A 19104-nucleotide genomic window follows, 5' to 3' on the forward strand; every position below is an offset into this window, starting at 1 on the left:
AAAAAGAGAAAAAATAGGAAGAATCACGAGGGAGGAAATAATTTCATTGATGGAATTTCAAAAATAAAATATTTAATCATTAATTTCATGTTTTTTGATTCTATCATGACTACTCTATTTATAATATATTTTACTCCTAATGACAAGTAATTGGACCATTTACCATATTTGTACTCATTACATTAAATGTAAGAAAAAAATTGAATAAGAAAGGAATTAATCAGATAGAAAAAAATTAGGGCCGTCACGCCACATAGCAAATAACTGCGGAGAATCTCTAAAAAAAACTGTGACGAATTAAAATTGTGATGAATCTCTGAAAAGCAATCAACACGCCACATGCGTGTTGTCCAATTGCGCCATGTGTTTAAAACTGCTCCAAATCTTTGATGGAGAAGCAGCGATACGCACCCTATGTATCCTATCAAGTTTCTCTGAACATTTACATTACAGTAAAATATTTTAAATTTGAGAAAAGGACAAATAGGTCTCTTATTTTTTGTGACCTTCACAAAATTTGGACGGATCAGTCTCTCCGTCCAAATGCCTCCGTCAGATCCATCCAAATGTCTCCGTCAAGGACTGATCCGTCTAAGTTTTGTGAAGGTCAGAGACTTAAAAGTATTTTTCAATGGTCAGAGACGAAAATATCCGCGGAACAAAAGGTCAGGAATCTATTTGTCATTTTTTCTATTTTAAATGTCAATATTCTATAAAAACACCATCGTATCTATATAAAAAATAATTTCTAAAGTATGCACATAGTTTTTCTTTTAGTGATAAAGTATAAATTTCATAAAGAAACATTTTGTTGAATTAAAATTGAAACTAAAATACACTTATTGAACATATACTAAAGTTTATGAATTTGAAATTAGAGAAACCATAAGTGAGAAAAAAAAAAAGCGGTAAACAGTTTTTATGTCTATTATGATTAAATAAAATTTATGATTAAATAATGTATATACTCAGTAAAAGATTTATTATTAAATATTCGGCGAAAGTTAGTGCACTCCAAATAAAGTAGAGAGTGCATCATTTTTTAATTTTTTTTATTATTGTTATTATTTTTTTTATGGACTGAATAAGACAAAAAAAAATTAATTCCCTCATTTAACATAAGACGACCTTTACGTCACAAAAGTACCAAAAAAACTTGATCGAATTCTTCCATTACTCTGTTACTGTCGATGTGATCTTCACTGTTTTGTTTGATGGCGGGTATTTCCACTATCGTTCTGTCTATCCACAGATTTTGACGCTCTTAAATCCACCACATTTCACCTCTACCATGAATAACCTTCAAAATCCGAAAAATGGCTGCCTTAGAAAAAGAAGACGCATGTCAGTCGTCGCTGCTGGTTGGCTAACTCCAAATGCAAAACCGATTCTGTGGAAGAATTCCGGTCTCCATGAAGGCGCTATGATTCTCAGATGATGATACACTCAAAGCACAAAACTAAGAGTATTTCTTTCTTTGCCAACTAGCTATAGTTCAAATAACATAGTCTCTTTATATTCACCTAAGAGTTGGTAAAAAAAAATACTTCTTTCTTTTATTAACCTTTTAAACATAGTTATTTATTTTACATGCAATATAAAAATAAATGAATATAATATTTATTGAGTAGACGCAATTACATAAATTTTTTTTGTCATAGTATTTGAGCCAAAAAAAAAATATTATTTTAAGAAAAACTAATAATATATTTTTAATAATATTCTTAATAAAAAATAATAAATTTTAAATATTCTTTTAAATAATATATATTAACTAAAATAATATAATTATCTCAAATAATATATTATAAATAAAGTAAAATAATATATTTTAATAAAAAAATTGTTAATAAAAAATTATATAAATATTTTTTTATATGAATTTTTGTTATGACTGTCTTCACTTAGTCCAAAGAGAGGGAATGCGGGCTAGCCTAGCCAACTGTAAGTAATGGTTTGAGCCAGCTTCCTCCATAGACAAGATCCTTTTTGGGAGGGGGGAGGATACCATAGAGGAAAGAGCTTTCTTTAAAATGCATTTCAAAATAGGCATTGAGTGAGTTAGTTACGCTTGTTATAGAAGGAATGTCACTGGCTAGAAAAAGAGTTGTACGCCTACATAACTTACCTCCCAGACCGAAGAAGGAAAGTCTCATATCTATGTAGTTTCGCACAAAATAAAATTATTATATGTTTATTTATTTTTTACGTTATATATATGTTTTTTCTTAAATTAAATTTATATAATATAAAATCTTTTATCATTCTGTTCATATTTAATGTTTTAATTTTGTTTCACACAAAATAAAATTATATATATATATAACACAATTTTTTATTATTGTGTTTATATTTAATATTATAATTTTATTTCACACAAAATAAAATTTATTTAAATTTTAATATTATTTTTTTTAAGATTCTATTATATCTTTTTTTGTCTGGATTTAGTATATGAATTTTCAACTTATTTTTTATGTATTATTTATTTTAATTCGAAAACCCAATAACTTTTTTTTTTTGGTACAAACATGTTGTTTTTAATATTTTTATACTATTTTTTTATTTTGAACTTCAGCCCAATATCTAAAACTCACAAAAAAAATCTAAAACTTGTAAAAAAATAATTAATCTGATTAACAGGTTACTTTTATAAATCCAGACCATTCAAATAAAATATAATAAATGAAAAGTTGAGATTTAACGAATTCGCAAAGTGTGCAGCACTCCATACTTAGCAAGGAATATTTAAGGATGAGCCTTAAATACCCCTTAAAAAGCATTTGTACATTAGTCTCTAAATATCCATATATTTAAAGGTCAATTCAAATATAGAGATTGATGAACATTTTATTACGAGATGGTTTGCCATGGAAATTGATCAATTTTATTTTCCCCTAAGATAAAAGAAGGTCCACAACAACTTAGTTGATTAAAATTCACGGCATTTATAGTGTTTTATGGTCAAAAGAATTATTTGAATAAAGAAAGGTGTATTATTATATTTATAGTCTAGTATTCTTATTTAACTAAGTATATAGCTATATATGAGTATTCGTATGATGTATGGTTGGTTTAAATAAATAAACAAATTCAGTGAAACCTATTAGTATGTTGATCGCGGTTTCTATCTATTAGCTGGCTTATTTTTGAAAGAATATTCTAAATATATTTTAATAACTTTGACTTGAATATAAGTCGTTGCTATTATAAATACTATAACGATCTAATATGCAAGTTGCGAGTTTTAAAATGATGATATACAATACGACCGAACTAGAATTTTATGACATTGTTGACAAATTTGTATCTCATAACCTTTTACTGATATCGATAGTTCAGAAGAGCTAATGAATTATTTATTATGAATTTAAATTTTTTAAATTTTGAATTTTATTTTTTATATTTTTATTATTTATTTTATAGATAAGACTAAAAAAAATATAAAAAAATATTTAAAAATAAAAAATCATACATTATTTTTTAAAATAAAAATTCAAAATTTAAAAGAACTAAATTCATTCAAGATATACTATGTAAATTTTGACAATGTAGGTTATAAATCATAATTATATATGATTATTAAATATCATATACAGTTGAGAATGCAGAAATTAAAAGGTTAAATATTCATAGCGATTTTGATTGATACTTTAACGGATTATTTGTGATAGAAGAAATATCAAACGATCAATTTTATTCTCCCCTCAAAGATCAGCTAGAACTTAATTGATTCGAAATCAAGGCATATATATATAATGTTTTTCGGTCTAAAGAGTCGGCTAGTAAAACGACTTGAATAAAGTAAGGTGTATGTATTTTTTATTGGTACAAAATAAAGTAAGCTGTATTATTATATATATATATTCTTATTTTGACATAACAATTGTATGATTTACGATTGGTTTAATCAAATAAACAAATTCAGTGAAACCCGTTAGTATGTTGATCAGTTTTTATTTGACTGACATATTTTTATTAGAATATTCTAAATATATTTTAATAAGGCTGGTAAGCTGGTGCTTATCAAATCTGTGTTGAATAGCCTCTCGATTTATTATTTGAGTTTGTATAAGATGCCAAAGACTGTAGCAGAGAAACTGATTTCCTTGCAGAGGAGATTTCTATGGAGTAAGGAGGATGGGAGGAGTGGTATGGCTCTGGTTAAGTGGGAAGTGGTTCAAGCTCCGAAAAAGTTAGGTGGTTTGGGAGTTGGGGATACTATGATACGTAACACTGCTCTTCTGTTTAAATGGTGGTGGCAGTTTTCTAAAGAGGAGTGTCCGTTATGGAAAAAGGTAGTCTGTTCATGTAACAACCTGTATCCAAATGAGCTCCTGTCCTCACAGGAATTACCTATTCGAGGGGGTCCGTGGAAGGACATTTGTCAGATACAGTTCAAGAATCAGGAAATCAAACAGAAGATGATTATTGGGTTGTCCATGGAGGTGAGTGACGGGAGACGAACTCGGTTTTAGGAGGATGTCTGGATTCATGGAGGTTCTTTGAAAGATCATTTTCCAAGGCTCTTCTCAGTTTCAAACCAAATAGGATCGGTGATAGGGGATTGTGGGTTCTGGGATGGGTTAGTGTGGATATGGAATTTTCAGTGGCGGAGAGAATTATTCCAATGAGAGTTGAATCTAGTGAACCAGCTTCACCACACTTTGAGGCTGGTGAAAATTGAATTTGGAAGAGAGGATAGAGTTGTCTGAAAATATGATAAATAAGAAATTTTCTCTACTAACTCATTTGTGCAGGTGTTGCAGGTGGAAACGGTCCCGGAGGGTATATCAAGCTACAACTTCACTAGGACTATTTGGAAAGGTCTTGTCCCACCTAGAGTGGAGTTGTTTGCCTGGTTTGTCCTAATTGGCAAGGTCAACACGAAGGAGAGACTGAGTCGGTTTGGGGTCATTCACCAAGAAGATAATATATGTGTTTTATGTAATAATGGTATTGAATATGGCCATCACTTGTTTCTTGGTTGTAGCTTCTCTTGGCAGGTGTGGTGTGCTTGGTTATCATATGTTGGTGTGCAATGGACTTGTCCGGGTGCGATAAAAGAGCATTTTCAAAGTTGGACTGGGATCTCAAATAGAAAAGAGGAGTGCAAGAGATGGATGGTGTGTTTTTGTGCGATCATTTGGAACGAAACCGGAGGATTTTTCACAACAAAGGAAGAGGAGTTGAGGAGATTATCAACATGTCCTTCCTGAACTACAAGTAGTGGTTGGGAGCAGACCCTTTCTGTTGTTGATGACAATGCCAGAGATGACAGAAGGGATACCTAAATTGTTTTACATGTGTGTTCTACTTTTAGTTTCTATGTTATTATCATCTATGCTCCACTTGTTGTGTTGAGCTTCTCTTTTAAAAAATTTTTTTGACTGAATTATTATAATAAGTATTAGACTAAAAAATCAGTTGAGCTTAGTCAAGTTTAAGTTAGTTTCTATAGTATCTCTCAACTTAATATATTAAAGACTAATTCATCGCGATACTGAGCTCTATTTAAGAATTTATTGCTAGTCAATGGATTACTGTATGCACAAGACGAGATTCAAACTCTCGACATTTGCTTAAACAAACTAATGAGCTAACCATTAAGTCAAGTTCAAGTTATTAGAAAATTATAATTTTCTAATCTATTATGAGTAATACATATAATTGATCATAATTACATTAACTATTTTATATTATATGACTTATATAGGTGATTTTATTTATTGTTATAAATACTAATGGAATATTATTATTTTTATTTAAAATTAAATAAGAATAAAATTAAAAATATTATTTTATTTGGACTTTAGAGTTTAAAGTTGTCTCCATAACTCTATTTTCATCAGAAGAGTTGTAATTCAGCCATATTAAAAATATAGAAGATTTTAATTGAGAAAAATTAAAGAATCAAACTCTTTCAATTATGCTTATAAATTCAAGCACATTTTCATATTTAAGTATTTTTTTTAATAATTTAATATAAATAATTTTTGAATTAAAAAAATCTTAAAACTTTTAACAAGTGATATAAGAATCATCTATGATTAAATTATTAAAAAATTATAAATTTATCTTAGTTATAATTTAATCTTGATTTGGGTTTATGATATTAGACTCGAAACAAATACATAAAGTTTCTTCCTTTTCGTGAAACAAATATATTTTACCCAATTTACTTGGTTGAATTAGTGTTAATGTTGTTTTATGAAATTAAAAAAAGTTTTAATTTTTAATTTGTTTTGTTTTTACAAAAAATGCATATGGATTGGACTATTACAGTAATGTCTTTTGTGTATTTTTTTTTAATGTGCACGCATATATATTAAAGATCCAGCTGGCTTAAAAGAAATTATCTATATGCAGTGAGGGAATTTAATTACAAGAAATAATATTATATAGTTCTTATATATTGTGCTTGTTATTTTATTTTTTTTATGTTATATAAATATTTGATCTTTACCACAAGAAAAACATTAAGTATCATCGGATTGAATTCGACGGTATAAACAATGCTGAAAATTATTTATCAGCGAATTATTTTATCCGACGTTAATTAGCGGCGAATTTTTCATCAATTTTTTAATGAATTTGTTGAGACTAAGTTGCTGATTACTGTTGGATTATTCCAACGGTAATTTTGGCGCCATATTATGTGTTTTGGCATCTAATTACCGTCGAAAAATTCTATGGTAGTTTTTTTTTCCACAATTAAGTCACAATTAGTAATCAAATTAAAATTCCTATTAACATAATTAGGACAGAAATTCAAAATTATCAGAAATCAACTAATGATTTTATTAAATATCAATTGTCTGATTATAATAAAATTGTCAATTAAATCCCTAAATCCTGCAGATATCGGTAATCGTCGTCGTCGTCGTCTTTCCCCTGCTGAAGCGGCGGAGTAGGAGTTGATGTCGGTGCCCTACCAGCAGCACCGCTGCCTCCAGTACGCATTTGCTTGTTGTACACCTCCTCTGCTCTCGCAAACGCTCTAGCCGCTCTAGCTTATTATCCGTCATCTGCAAGTTGATGGCTGTGGTGTCTCCCATGCGTGCAAGAAGCTCGTTATACCTCTATTCAGACTGCTGAGCTTGTTGGTGAAGCTCTTATATCCTGTGTGGATCCATCCTTTACCCCCCAATACTCAATCCTCAAGCTCTGGTGCACTTACTTTTTCACGCATCCATATTTCAAGAGAAAGAAGAGGAGGCCCAAAAAGTGGAGGTAGGAGAGACCCTTGAAGATGAAGGAGTAGTTGAAGAATTAGGGGGAATTGAAGAAAGTTGTCAAGAGGTGGAAGTTATCAAGGAGGAGTTAGATTTTATACTAGAGCAAGTGGAGAAAACTGAAATTATCAAAGAAGAGGAAGTGGTTGAGGACTTAGGAGATGCGGAACCTCCATGAAAATCTCAAGTCATAGAGCCTCCTTCCAAAACGTTTGAATTTGATGTTAAGGAGGGTGTACAACCTCCAAGGCATGTCATGATTGAAGACTTGGAGGAGGTTGATCATGAGATGGATTCAATAATTGATGAGTTTTTATCAACAATTGAATCCTCCCCCATTGGACTTAAAGAAGAGGTCAATGTCGCAGAAGTTTGTCAAGAGGTGGAGATCATCAAAGGGGAGCCCAAGAGAATAAGGCATACATTGGCAAGGCCGCCACTGGAGATACCTTCCCCCAAGCCATTACCATCCAACACAACATTCAAGTGGGTAAAATTCTTATCCTTAAACTCACCTTCCCACTTGAATATGGTCTGCTTGAAACGGATGGACAACTTAGAGCTATCTGCGGTTTTAAGAGTAAAAGGGAGATGATTAGCGGTTGGCAACACCATCTTAGGTTTGTTATGGCTGGAAGCTCAAGGCCTAATTGCAAGGGTTTGTATAATTCTCAATTGATTGGGTCTAGGAGGATGTTTGGGTGCTTAAATGAGAATTTCAAGGCTAAACCACCCGGATGGAATCATGATGATCAACTTAAAGATGGGTGTAGAAATAAGATTTGGGATCCAGGCATACAAGAGGATCAATTTTGGGAGCTCAAAGCTTGTGGAGAACTTCATCACGGCTTGGTGAATTCACTTGGAGATGTTAGAGCTTATTGGAAGTCCAAGCATTGGTGGAAGTTTCAAGATGAGTTCAAGCACAAGCCACCATGACAAGGAGCTCACCAAATGTCCAACTTAAGGATTTTAACTAAAAGTGTTAGGTGGGAAACACCCCACCATGGTAAATTCTTTCTAATTTCTCTTTTATTTATATTAGTAATAAGTTAGATTTTTATTTTTGTTTTTGATATGTTTATTTCGTTTAATTCATGGTTTAGTTGTTTAAAAAAATTTTTTTTTGCGATCGACGCGTAAGCGTCGATGACGCGCACGCGTCACATGCAGGTTCGCAATATTACTGAAAGGGACAGAGAGTTGCGATGGAGACGCGCGTGAGGGGTGCGTGGCGCACAGGCCACCCCACGCATATGCGTCCCTCACGCGTACGCGTCCCCTGCAGAAATTTCAACCCACGCGTAAGCGTCATCGACGCGTACGCGTGGGGATGAAAATCGGCGTAAAGAGTGAATTGAACAGAGAGTTGTGTGGTCATGCATGGCCGTTTTCGTTTTCACGCGCACGCGTAACCTACGCGCGCGCGTTGCGTTCTGTTTTTCATTTCTTTCTTCTTTCTTCTTTCTTCTCTCCTTTCTTATTCTTTCTTCCTCCTTTCTTACTTTCTTCTTTTTCATTTCTTTAACTTCTCATCTTTATTCTATTTCATTCTCTTTTACATATTGCATTTGTATACTTTCCTTCATTGCATTTTAATTTTATTCATGTTTTTATTTTCTTTTCTGATTTCCTATTTTATCATTGGTGTTAAATGTTTTTATTCAATTGTTGCATTTTTTTTGCATTATTTTGGTGATTCATGACTTGTTTTACATTGTTGGGTAATATTATTTAAGTCAATACTAATCCTTTATGATACTTGTATTCCTTTTGCATTGACATGAATTTATATTGTCTTTCATGACCCACTCTCTCTTCTCCTTTGTTGCAATTTTTGTACTATTGATATGCCATTTGCTTCTACTGTTTTCTCACTTGCATGTTGTAGCTACCATGTAATTGAGACCCTCATTATTTGGCATTAACCCAACCATATTTTAATTGTTTTTGATCTTTGTTTTTGGGTCACTTTTCTTCCCTTTTCTCTTCTTTCAGGATGGCCACCAGGAAGGGAACCGGAAGACATTTACATGGGGCGACAAACAAGTTCCTATGCACATTCTTTGGAAAAAAGCGTTAGTTGTAGCAACCCGTCCACTTGCACATCTTGGCATGCACCGAGGACGGTGCAATCTTTAAGTGTGGGGAGGTCGATACCGACTTCTGTGGGTTAGTTATTTTCTTCTCAACACCAATGTTTTATTTTCTTTGTTAGTTCATTGTTGCATTTGCATGTTTGATTGCATGTTTGCTTGATTTTGTGCATATTTTAGCACTACTTGGTTGAAGTGTCGAATTCTTTTTCAAGAAACTTTTTATAACATTTCACTAATTTGAATTAAAATTTTTGTTAAACTTGCTTGAAGAATTTTATTTTGGAACATGGTTTAGAGCTCGAACACACAAAACCTGTGAGATTTTTGAGCTTATTTGATTGGTTTCATTTAATCAACCAATACTTTGTTTTTGGTGTGTATTGTTCTCTCTAGAATTGTGATCTTTGTCTTGCTTAATTCTATATTTCCATTGTTTGATGTATGCATGCACTTATATGATTGAGGCCTTGTTTCACTGAGCTTACATACCCATACAGCCTTCACCTTTTCATTATCCTTTGTAAACCAATGCTGAGCCTACTTATCCCATTTATTCTTTACTCTAGCTCATCACTAACTCTAAGCGGAAAACAATAATTTTCTTAATTTGAATCCTTGGTTAGCTTAGACTAGTGAGAGTATTCATGATTTGAGTGTCGGGAAGTTGGGTTTGCCAATATTTTGTTTGAGAATTGGGTGTTGTATATTCTTGTGAAAATGTGCAAAAACAATAGTTGAGCACATATTATTGCATTCAATAATTTAATCATATGCATTGAGAAAAACAAAAGAAAAGAAAATAAAAAAAAAAAAGAAAAAAAGAGCAAATAATAAAAAGGGGACAAAATGGCCCAAAGTAAATGGTGATAGCAATGCATATGTACTGTACTTGAAATTAGGATGCATGAATATGTGACAAAACATAGTTATTGGATAGTTAGGTTTTATATTCTGATTACATGGATTGGCTTAAGTTAGGTGGAAAGTTTAAGTTAATTAAGGATTCAGATTTTAGTCCACTTGACCAAATACAATCCTACCTTGACCCTAACCCCATTATTACAACCCTTAAAAGACCTCTTGATATGTGTATTTGTGCATCAAATTATTTGTTGATTGGTAGAAGAAGAGCAAGCCTTAGAAAGCAAGGTTAGTAGAGAATTGAGAGAATCGAACCTTAAACACTTGAGTGATTAGAGTGTATACACTTCCGGTGAGGGTTCGATGCTCGATTCCTTGTTCCCGGCTTTCACGAGCTTTCTTCTTTTGCAAGTTTACTTGTACTTTATTTTATGATTTGAATTAGTGAGATCCAGTTCATATTTCTTCTTGAAAGATTTGCTTACTTTTAACCAAGTACGTAAGAACATTTTGCATTTAGTTGCATTCATATAGATAGGGTGCATTGCATAAGTTTCACCATTCCTCTTCACTCCTTTATAGCTTCTCTTGAGCTTAGCATGAGGACATCATAATGTTTAAGTGTGGGGAGATTAATAAAACACATTTTTAGGGTTTATCTTGTGCTTAATTGAGTGGATTTTATCCACTATTCTCACACTTATTCATAAAATTCGCATGTTTTACATTTTTCTTCCTAATTTTGTGCTATGATTGAAAACATGCTTCTTTGGCCTTAAATTTGCTATGTTTAATCCTCTCTTATTACCATTCGATGCCGTGATATGTTTGTTAAGTGTTTTCATAGTTTATAGGGCAAGAATGATTTAGAGGATGGAAAAGAAGCATGTACAAGTGGAAGGAATACAAGAAATTGAAGGAATTGCTAAGCTATCAATCCTGACCTCTTCGTACTAAATCGATTATAACTTGAGCTACAGAGGTCCGAATGAGGCAGTTCTAGTTGCGTTGGAAAGCTAACATCCGGGGTTTCAAAATGATATGTAATTTGCCATAGTTGCCATGCAGTTAGGCAATGCGCACATGTGGATCACGCGTACACGTGACCTTGCGAAAGTTCAGCGACGCGTACGCGTGACGGAGCCACGTGCTGCACGTATTAGAAAACGCTGAGGGCAATTTCTAGGCTCCTTTTAGCCCAGTTACAAGCCCAAAAACACAGAATAGAGGTTGCAGAGTGGGGGAATCATTCATGGAACATTCATTCACATAATTTTAGGTCTTAGATATAATTTTCTAGAGAGAGAGGCTCTCTCCTCTCTCTAGGTTTTAGGATTTTTAGGTTTAGTTCTTCTCAAATTCTGAATTCTATCTTATTGCAATTTAGTTTCTCTTCTACTTATATTTGTTCTAGTACTTTAGTTTATCTATTTCTCTTGTTGATCTCTTTATGTTGCTATTTTAGTTTATGAATTCTCATGTTAGATTTGATTTTCCTTTTTAATGCAATTTGAGGTATTTCATAATTATTATTCCTTTCTTCGTTTGTTATTATTGATGTTTGCAATTGGTTGTTTGGATTTAATATTCCTTACTAGTTTTCTATGTTTTTATGTTGTGCCTTCCAAGTGTTTGATAAAATGCTTGGGAGGGTTTTAAGTTAGCTTTTTATATTCTTAGCTTGAATTGATTAATTGGAGACTCTTGAATCATCAAAGTCTCTTGTTGGTTGGTGATTGAAACTAGCTAGTTGGCTTGAACTTCACTAACTCTAGTCTTTGATTAGGACTTGTGAATTCAAGTTGATTTTCTCACTTGACTTACCCTCAATTGTTAGAGGTTAACTAAGTGAGTGCAATTTACAATTACCATCACAAGTAACTATGATAATGGGGATACGAATTCCAATTATCAATCCTTGCTAAGACTTTTTCTTAATTATTGTTTTATTTTCTTGTTATTTACATTCCTTGTTCCACATTTCAAAAACCCAAAAAGATACAATCTCATAACCAATTATAAGTACACTTCCTTGTAATTCCTTGAGAGACGACCCGAGGTTTAAATACTTCGGTTAATTTTTATTGGGTTTGTTTTAGTGACAAACAAATTAAATTTGATTGAGGTTGAATTGTCGGTTTAGAACTATACTTACAACGCGATTATTTTTGTGAAAAATTTTTACCGACGATTTTTCCCCCGTCACATCACAGCACACTTCAAATGGTTTGTGCGGTTCCAACAAAATCAAAATAGGTGCTGAAGTTAATTTCTCCTTCAAAGCTTGAAAGCTCTCCTCACACTCCGCTGTCCACACAAACGATACCTCCTTCCGGGTTAAGTTAGTCAGTGGTAATGCAATTTGAGAAAATCTCTTAATGAATCTTCGGTAATATCCGGCCAAACTCAAGAAACTCCTAACTTCTGTTACCATCGTCGGCCTCTCCCATTCCATCACCGCCTCTACTTTTGAAGGATCCACGCTATTCCGCCCTTACTTACTATGTGGCCTAAGAACTTCACCTCTTCCTTCCAAAACTTACACTTAGATAATTTCGCATACAATTTACGCTCTTTCAGGATTTGCAACACAATTCTCAAGTGCTCTTCATGTTCTTTTGCTGTCTTTGAGTAAACTAAAATGTCATTTATGAATACTACCATGAATTTGTCCAAAAAAGAACGAAATACTTTGTTTATGTAATATATGAACACAGCAGGTGCATTCATCAACCCAACGGACATCACTGGAAACCCGTAGTGTCCATAGCGTGTCCTAAATACAGTTTTCGGAATATCATCCTCTTTCACCCTAATCTGATAGTAGTCAGATCTTAAATCAATTTTTGAAAACACTCCAGCTCCTTGCAACTAATCCATTAAGTTATCTATCCTCGGCAACGGATACTTATTTTTCACAGTCACTTTGTTCAACTGTCGGTAATCTACACAGAGTCGCATTCCTCCATCTTTCTTCTTCACCAATAAAACTGGCGCTCCCCACGGAGATACACTCGGTCGAATGAACATCTTGTTCAGAAGCTCTTCCAACTGAGTCTTTAATTCCACCAGCTCTATCGGAGCCATTTTGTACGGCATAATCGACTCTGGTCCGACTCCTAGCACCAAGTCAATCGCAAATTCAATTTCTCTTTAAGGCGAAAATTAGGAAAAATCTTCAGGAAATACTCCAGGAAAATCTCTAACTACCGGAATTTGATCTAACTTTTGTTCATCACCTAACGAGGTCGCAGCCAAAAGTATATAACCCTGACACTCTTTCCCACTACAATTCACCAACACTGAGTTCAGGTAATAACCCTCAGCTGTCACTGCTCCTCCTTCTCCTTCTGGCATAAACTGAATCGATCGCTCAAAGCAATTTAACAATACTCGATTCTTTAACAACCAATCAAATTCCAAAATTATTTCCAACATAACCATTGGCAAACAGATTAAATCATGAACAAATTCTCTATCCTCAATCTTGAAAGATACTTCCCTACAATCTAATTTAGTCACGACCGTCTGATACGGGGTATGCACATGCAAATCAAAAGCTAATTTTGACATTTTTAATCTTAGTTCCTCAACTTTATCAGATGCAATAAACGAATGCGAAGCTCCAGTATCATACAATGCAACCAATATTTTCTCACCAATTAAACAGTTACCTCTCATCAAAGGATCAGCCTTAGCAGCATTACTGGCATTCACAGCAAACACCCGACCTTGTTGTTGATTCCAATCCATATTTAGATTCCTTCCACGAGGGCAATCCTTTGCCATGTGTCCAGACAATCTGCATGTAAAGCATCCACCTATACCCAGCTTGCAAGAATCATAAGGATGAAAACACCCGCAACGGTTACAAATTGAATCCAGAGAAGTCTTACTCTGTTTACCTCTTTCTTTGGCATGGAACATAGGCACTCTAATAGAAAAATCCATGGAGTTGGTGGATACCATGATAAGGAGAAAGATTAACATCATGTGCCTACAAGAAAAAAATTTGTTGGTGTGAACGCTAGGGAGTTTGATACTTCCGATTTCAAACTTTGGTATACAAGAAAGATGAAGAATAGGAATGGTGTATGTGTTATTATGGATAAGCAGTGGAAGAAGGACGTAGTGGATGTTAAGAGGGTGGAAACTCTGATTATCTCTATCAAACTTGTGGTGAAGGGGGTACTCTTCATGTGGTTAGCGCCTATGCCCTGCAAGTGGGTACGGACAAGCAACGCAAGATATTGGTCCAAGACATACCTTCGGGAGATAAGATTTTTTTAGGAGGAGATTTAAATGGCCATGTTGGAAGAGAAGTTATTGGGTATGGAAGTATTCACGGAGGTCATGGTTTTGGGGTGGTCAATACCGAGGGTAAAACTATTTTGGAATTTTTCTCAACCTTTGACCTTCTCATAGAAAATACATGTTTTAAAAAGAGAGACAAACATCTTATAACCTATAGGAGTGGCATGACAAGCTCTCAAATCGACTTTTTCTTGAGGAGAGTCGACCAAAAATTTTGTATTAATTGTAAAATTATTCCGAGAGAGAGTTTAACAACACAACATAGTATGCTCGTAATGGATTTTTGCGTTGAGAGAAAGTTGAGGAAAAGACATCATACGAAGAACCCAAGGACGAGGTGGTGACGGATGAAAGGTGAGGAACAAAGAAGCTTTCTAAGACGGGTAGGAGAAAAGGCAAAGTGGGAAAGGGATAGAAGCGCGGAGGAGATGTAGAGGGAGATGGCATAGGTTATTAGAAGAACAAAAAAAGAAAGTTTTTATGAATCTAGAGTGATAGGATGAAGAGATAAGGAGTCCTGGTGGTGGAATGCGAGTGTACAAGAAATGATAAAGACAAAAAGGGTGTGCTTTAAAGAGTGGTTTTTGTGCCGCAATGTAGATAATTAGGAAAAATATAAGGTGGCTAAGAAAGAGACAAAAGTGGTTGTAAATGAAGCAAGAACAAGAGCATATGAGGGTCTCTACCAGTGTTTAGACACGAAGGAAGGAGAAAAAGGTATATATAGAATCGCAAAGAACCGTGAAAGAAGAACGAGAGACTTGGATTAGGTTAAGTATATAAAGGATAAAGACAGAGAGGTTTTGGCTCAAAGTGGAAGAGTTATTTATGAGAAGATCAATGAAAGGTTGAAGAGCTATTTCTACGATTTATTTAATGAATGATAGTAGACTCTTTCGAGCCTTGGTCGGTTATGCACGAGGGAAGAAGATCAAAACTTTGACTACTATCGAAGAATTTGAGACTTCGAGGTAAAAGAGGTTCTAAAGCGGATGAAAAATGGCAGGACAATAGGATCCGATAATATTCCTATTGAAGTTTGTAAAGTCCTTGGAGAGAAAGGCATCAATTGGTTAACCAAGCTTTTTAATGAGATTTTAAGGTCAAAGAAGATGCCAGATAAGTGGAGAAAAAATACTTTGGTACCTATCTATAAGAATAAAAGGGATATACAGAGTTGCAAAAACTATAGAGGGAACAAGCTCATGGGTCATACCATAAAGTTATGGGAAAGGGTAATAGAATGGAGGCTGAGACAAGAGACACAAGTAACAGAGAACTAATTTAGTTTTTTGCTAGGCAGATCCACTACTAAAGAGCTACATACCTATTAAAAAAAATGATGGAGAGGTATCGTAATAATAAAAGGGATCTACATATAGTATTTATTAATTTGAAAAAAAGCATACGATATGGGGTCAATGGAGGTTTATGGAAGGTTTTGGAAAGGAAGAGAGTAAGGATCACATGTATTCGTGCAATTAAAGACATGTATGATGCGGCTAGAACTAGTGTAAAGACTAAAGGTGATGTGACAGAAGAATTTTCTATTGGTATAGGATTACGCCAAGGATCATCCTTAAGTCCATACATTTTTACATTAGTCTTGGAGGTACTCATAGAGCATATCCAAGAGCCTATGCCATGGTGCATGTTTTTTGCAGATGATATCGTCCTTATGGAAGAGTGAATAAAAGACCTAAATAAGAAGTTGGATTTGTGGAGAAAAGCTCTAGAAGTGTACGGTCTGTGCATAAGCCGTAGCAAGATGAAATATATGGAATGTAAGTTCGGCTCCCAATGGAAAAATCCTAATACAGAGGTGAAGATTGGAGAAAACATTCTATGAAAGGTTAAAAGTTTTAAGTATCTTGGGTGCATCATACAAGATAATGGAGAGATTGAACAAGATGTAAATCATAGGATTCAAGCAGGTTGGTTAAAATGGCAGAGTGCGTTTGGTTTTATATGTCACAAAAAAGTTCTTTTAAAACTTAAAGGTAAATTCTATCGCACTGCTATCAAACCGGATATGCTTTATGGTACAGAGTATTGGATGGCCAAAGAGGAGCACAAAGATATAAGAGAGAGAGTTGCAATAGCTTCTATTGTGAAAAAGATGGTAGAATCACGTCTCAAGTGGTCTGGACATATGAGAAGAAGACCGACAGAGCACCCAATTAGGAGGGTAGATGAGATAGAAAATGGAAAAGAGATGAAAGACAGAGGAAGACCTAGGAAGACTATCCATGAGGTGGTCAAATGAGGTCTACATGTAAACGGTCTCTTTGTAAACATGATACATGACAGAAATCAATGACATCTTTAAATCCATGTAGTCGACTCCATCTAGTGGGATAAGATTTTGTTGTCGTTGTCGTATGTATACATATATATTAATTATACTAAAATATATTTAAGTCACATAGATCAATTATTTTTTTTATTATGATTATTTTCTTTTGAGTCCACAATCTTTCAATAGTTCTTTTATTCTATTAGTATCAAGTACGTATAATAATCTTCATAAAGCATAATAGTTTTCTTATTTATATATACATATATATTAAGCGTGTAATTAATAGTTTCTTTATTCTTATAATATTTTATTTTATTTCAATAATTTTAAATATTTTATTATTTATAAATACATATCATATTAATTATAAGTAAATATATTTAAGTTACATATATTAATTATTTCTTGATTATAATTAATTTTTTATAATTAATAGTTATTTTATTCTTAGAATATATATATTTTTTGATTATGATTATATATATATATATATTTGAGCCTACAATTATTCAAAAAAAATTTTTATTTCTTATTATTAATATTAGTGTACGTGTAATATTCACAAATCATGGCAATCTTTATTAATTATGGTAATCTTCATACATTGCTATTAGACATAAATTTGTATGAAATTAGTGGTATAATAGGAATAATAAAATTATAAATAGTATTATGATTACTTAAAATAATATTAATTATAATTGTGTATTTATTTAATAGTAATAATGATAGAATTGATATGCTTTAAGATAGAAAAATAAATTTTTAATTAATGTTAAATTAATTTAATATATTTTAATTATAGTAAAAAATTTCAGCTATTAACATATTTTTTTATTCCCATGATTATTTCTTTATATATATTAGACAACTAAATTTTATCCTAATACTATTTATTATAGGTTATTATGAGATTATACATGTAATTAATATATATATAAGGGTTAAGTTCAATTTTGGTCCCCAACGTAGAGGTCGAAAATCGGAATCGTCCCTAACTTTTTTTTTGCTACAAAATGGTCCCCAAAGTTTCAGTTTGTTTTAAAATCGTCCTTCGGACCAAAATGTCCCTATCCCTTCTTCCCCAAAATTATGCAAAGCACCAGCAGAAACATAAGCATAAGCACCACCACCACCACCACACCTGCCACCACCACACCCGCCGCCACCACCACCACCACCACACCCGCCACCACCCACCACCTACCATCATCATCATCATTATCATCATCATCATCATCATCAAAAAATCAACATCATCATCATCATCCTCATCAAACCTAGAACTCAGATTCAGAATTCAAACTCAGACAAACAAAAACTCAACTCAGAAAATCATCATCAAGAACCCAGAATCAACAACAACAATACTCCAAATTTAAATTTCAACAACAACAATGTTCCACAATAAATTTTACAAAAAATCCAGAAATTTCACAAAAAATCCAATTCACAAAATTCACAGAAGAAGAAGAAGAAGAAGAAGCGGCGGGTATGGCGGTGGGTCGGCGGAAAGAAGAAGAAGAAGAAGAAGAAGAAGAAGAAGAAGAAGAAGAAGAAGAAGAAGAAGAAGAAGAAGAAGAAGAAGAAGAAGAAGAAGAATCGGTGGGTATGGCGGTGGTGAAGCAGGGGAGGCTGCGGCGGGCGGTGGTACGGCGGGTATGGCAAAAGAAGAAGAAGAAAAAGAAGAGGCGGCGGCGAGCGGTGGTGCGGCGGGTATGGCGGAAGAAGAAGAAGAAGAAGAAGAGGTGGTGGCGGCGGCGGCGGGCGGACAGTGGTGGTGCACTCGTCCCCCTTCTCTCCCCCCTCCTCCCTCTCCCCCTTGTCGCGCCCTCCCCCCCCTCTCCCCCCTTTGTCGCGCCCCCCTCTCTTTCTCACCCCACCTCCGTCTGTACCCTTTCTTTCCTTTTTTATTTATTTATTTTATATTTATTTTATTTTATTTTATAATTTTTTAATGAGGGATAATTTGGTAATAAAAAAAATAAAATTGGTAAAAAGGACGATTTTAAAACAAACTGAAATTTTGGGGACCATTTTGTAACAAAAAAAAGTTAGGGACGATTCCGATTTTCGACCTCTACGTTGGGGACCAAAATTGAACTTAACCCTATATATAATTATACGTTAATAAAATTTTAACCCAATAATCTTATTAATTACACATTAATAAAATTTTAACCCAACTAGATATATTATTCGACATCTAAAATTTTTAATAAATACTATTATTAATAAAATTTTAACACAACTCTCAACTATTTTATTATTTATTTATAATAATTTTACATAATTG

At 33.5% G+C, this 19104-nt stretch overlaps 1 protein-coding gene across 1 annotated transcript; it reads right to left on the reverse strand.

The window, feature by feature from the left end:
- Window positions 1-13360: 13360 nt before the first annotated feature.
- Window positions 13361-14164, reverse strand: LOC112770355 (uncharacterized). Its single transcript, XM_025814724.1, has one exon. The coding sequence runs from the start codon at window positions 14162-14164 to the stop codon at window positions 13361-13363; it is 804 nt and encodes a 267-aa protein (XP_025670509.1).
- Between the last annotated feature and the right edge of the window lie 4940 nt (window positions 14165-19104).

The sequence above is a fragment of the Arachis hypogaea genome, chromosome 18, assembly GCF_003086295.3.
Source record: "Arachis hypogaea cultivar Tifrunner chromosome 18, arahy.Tifrunner.gnm2.J5K5, whole genome shotgun sequence".
NCBI lineage: Eukaryota > Viridiplantae > Streptophyta > Magnoliopsida > Fabales > Fabaceae > Arachis > Arachis hypogaea.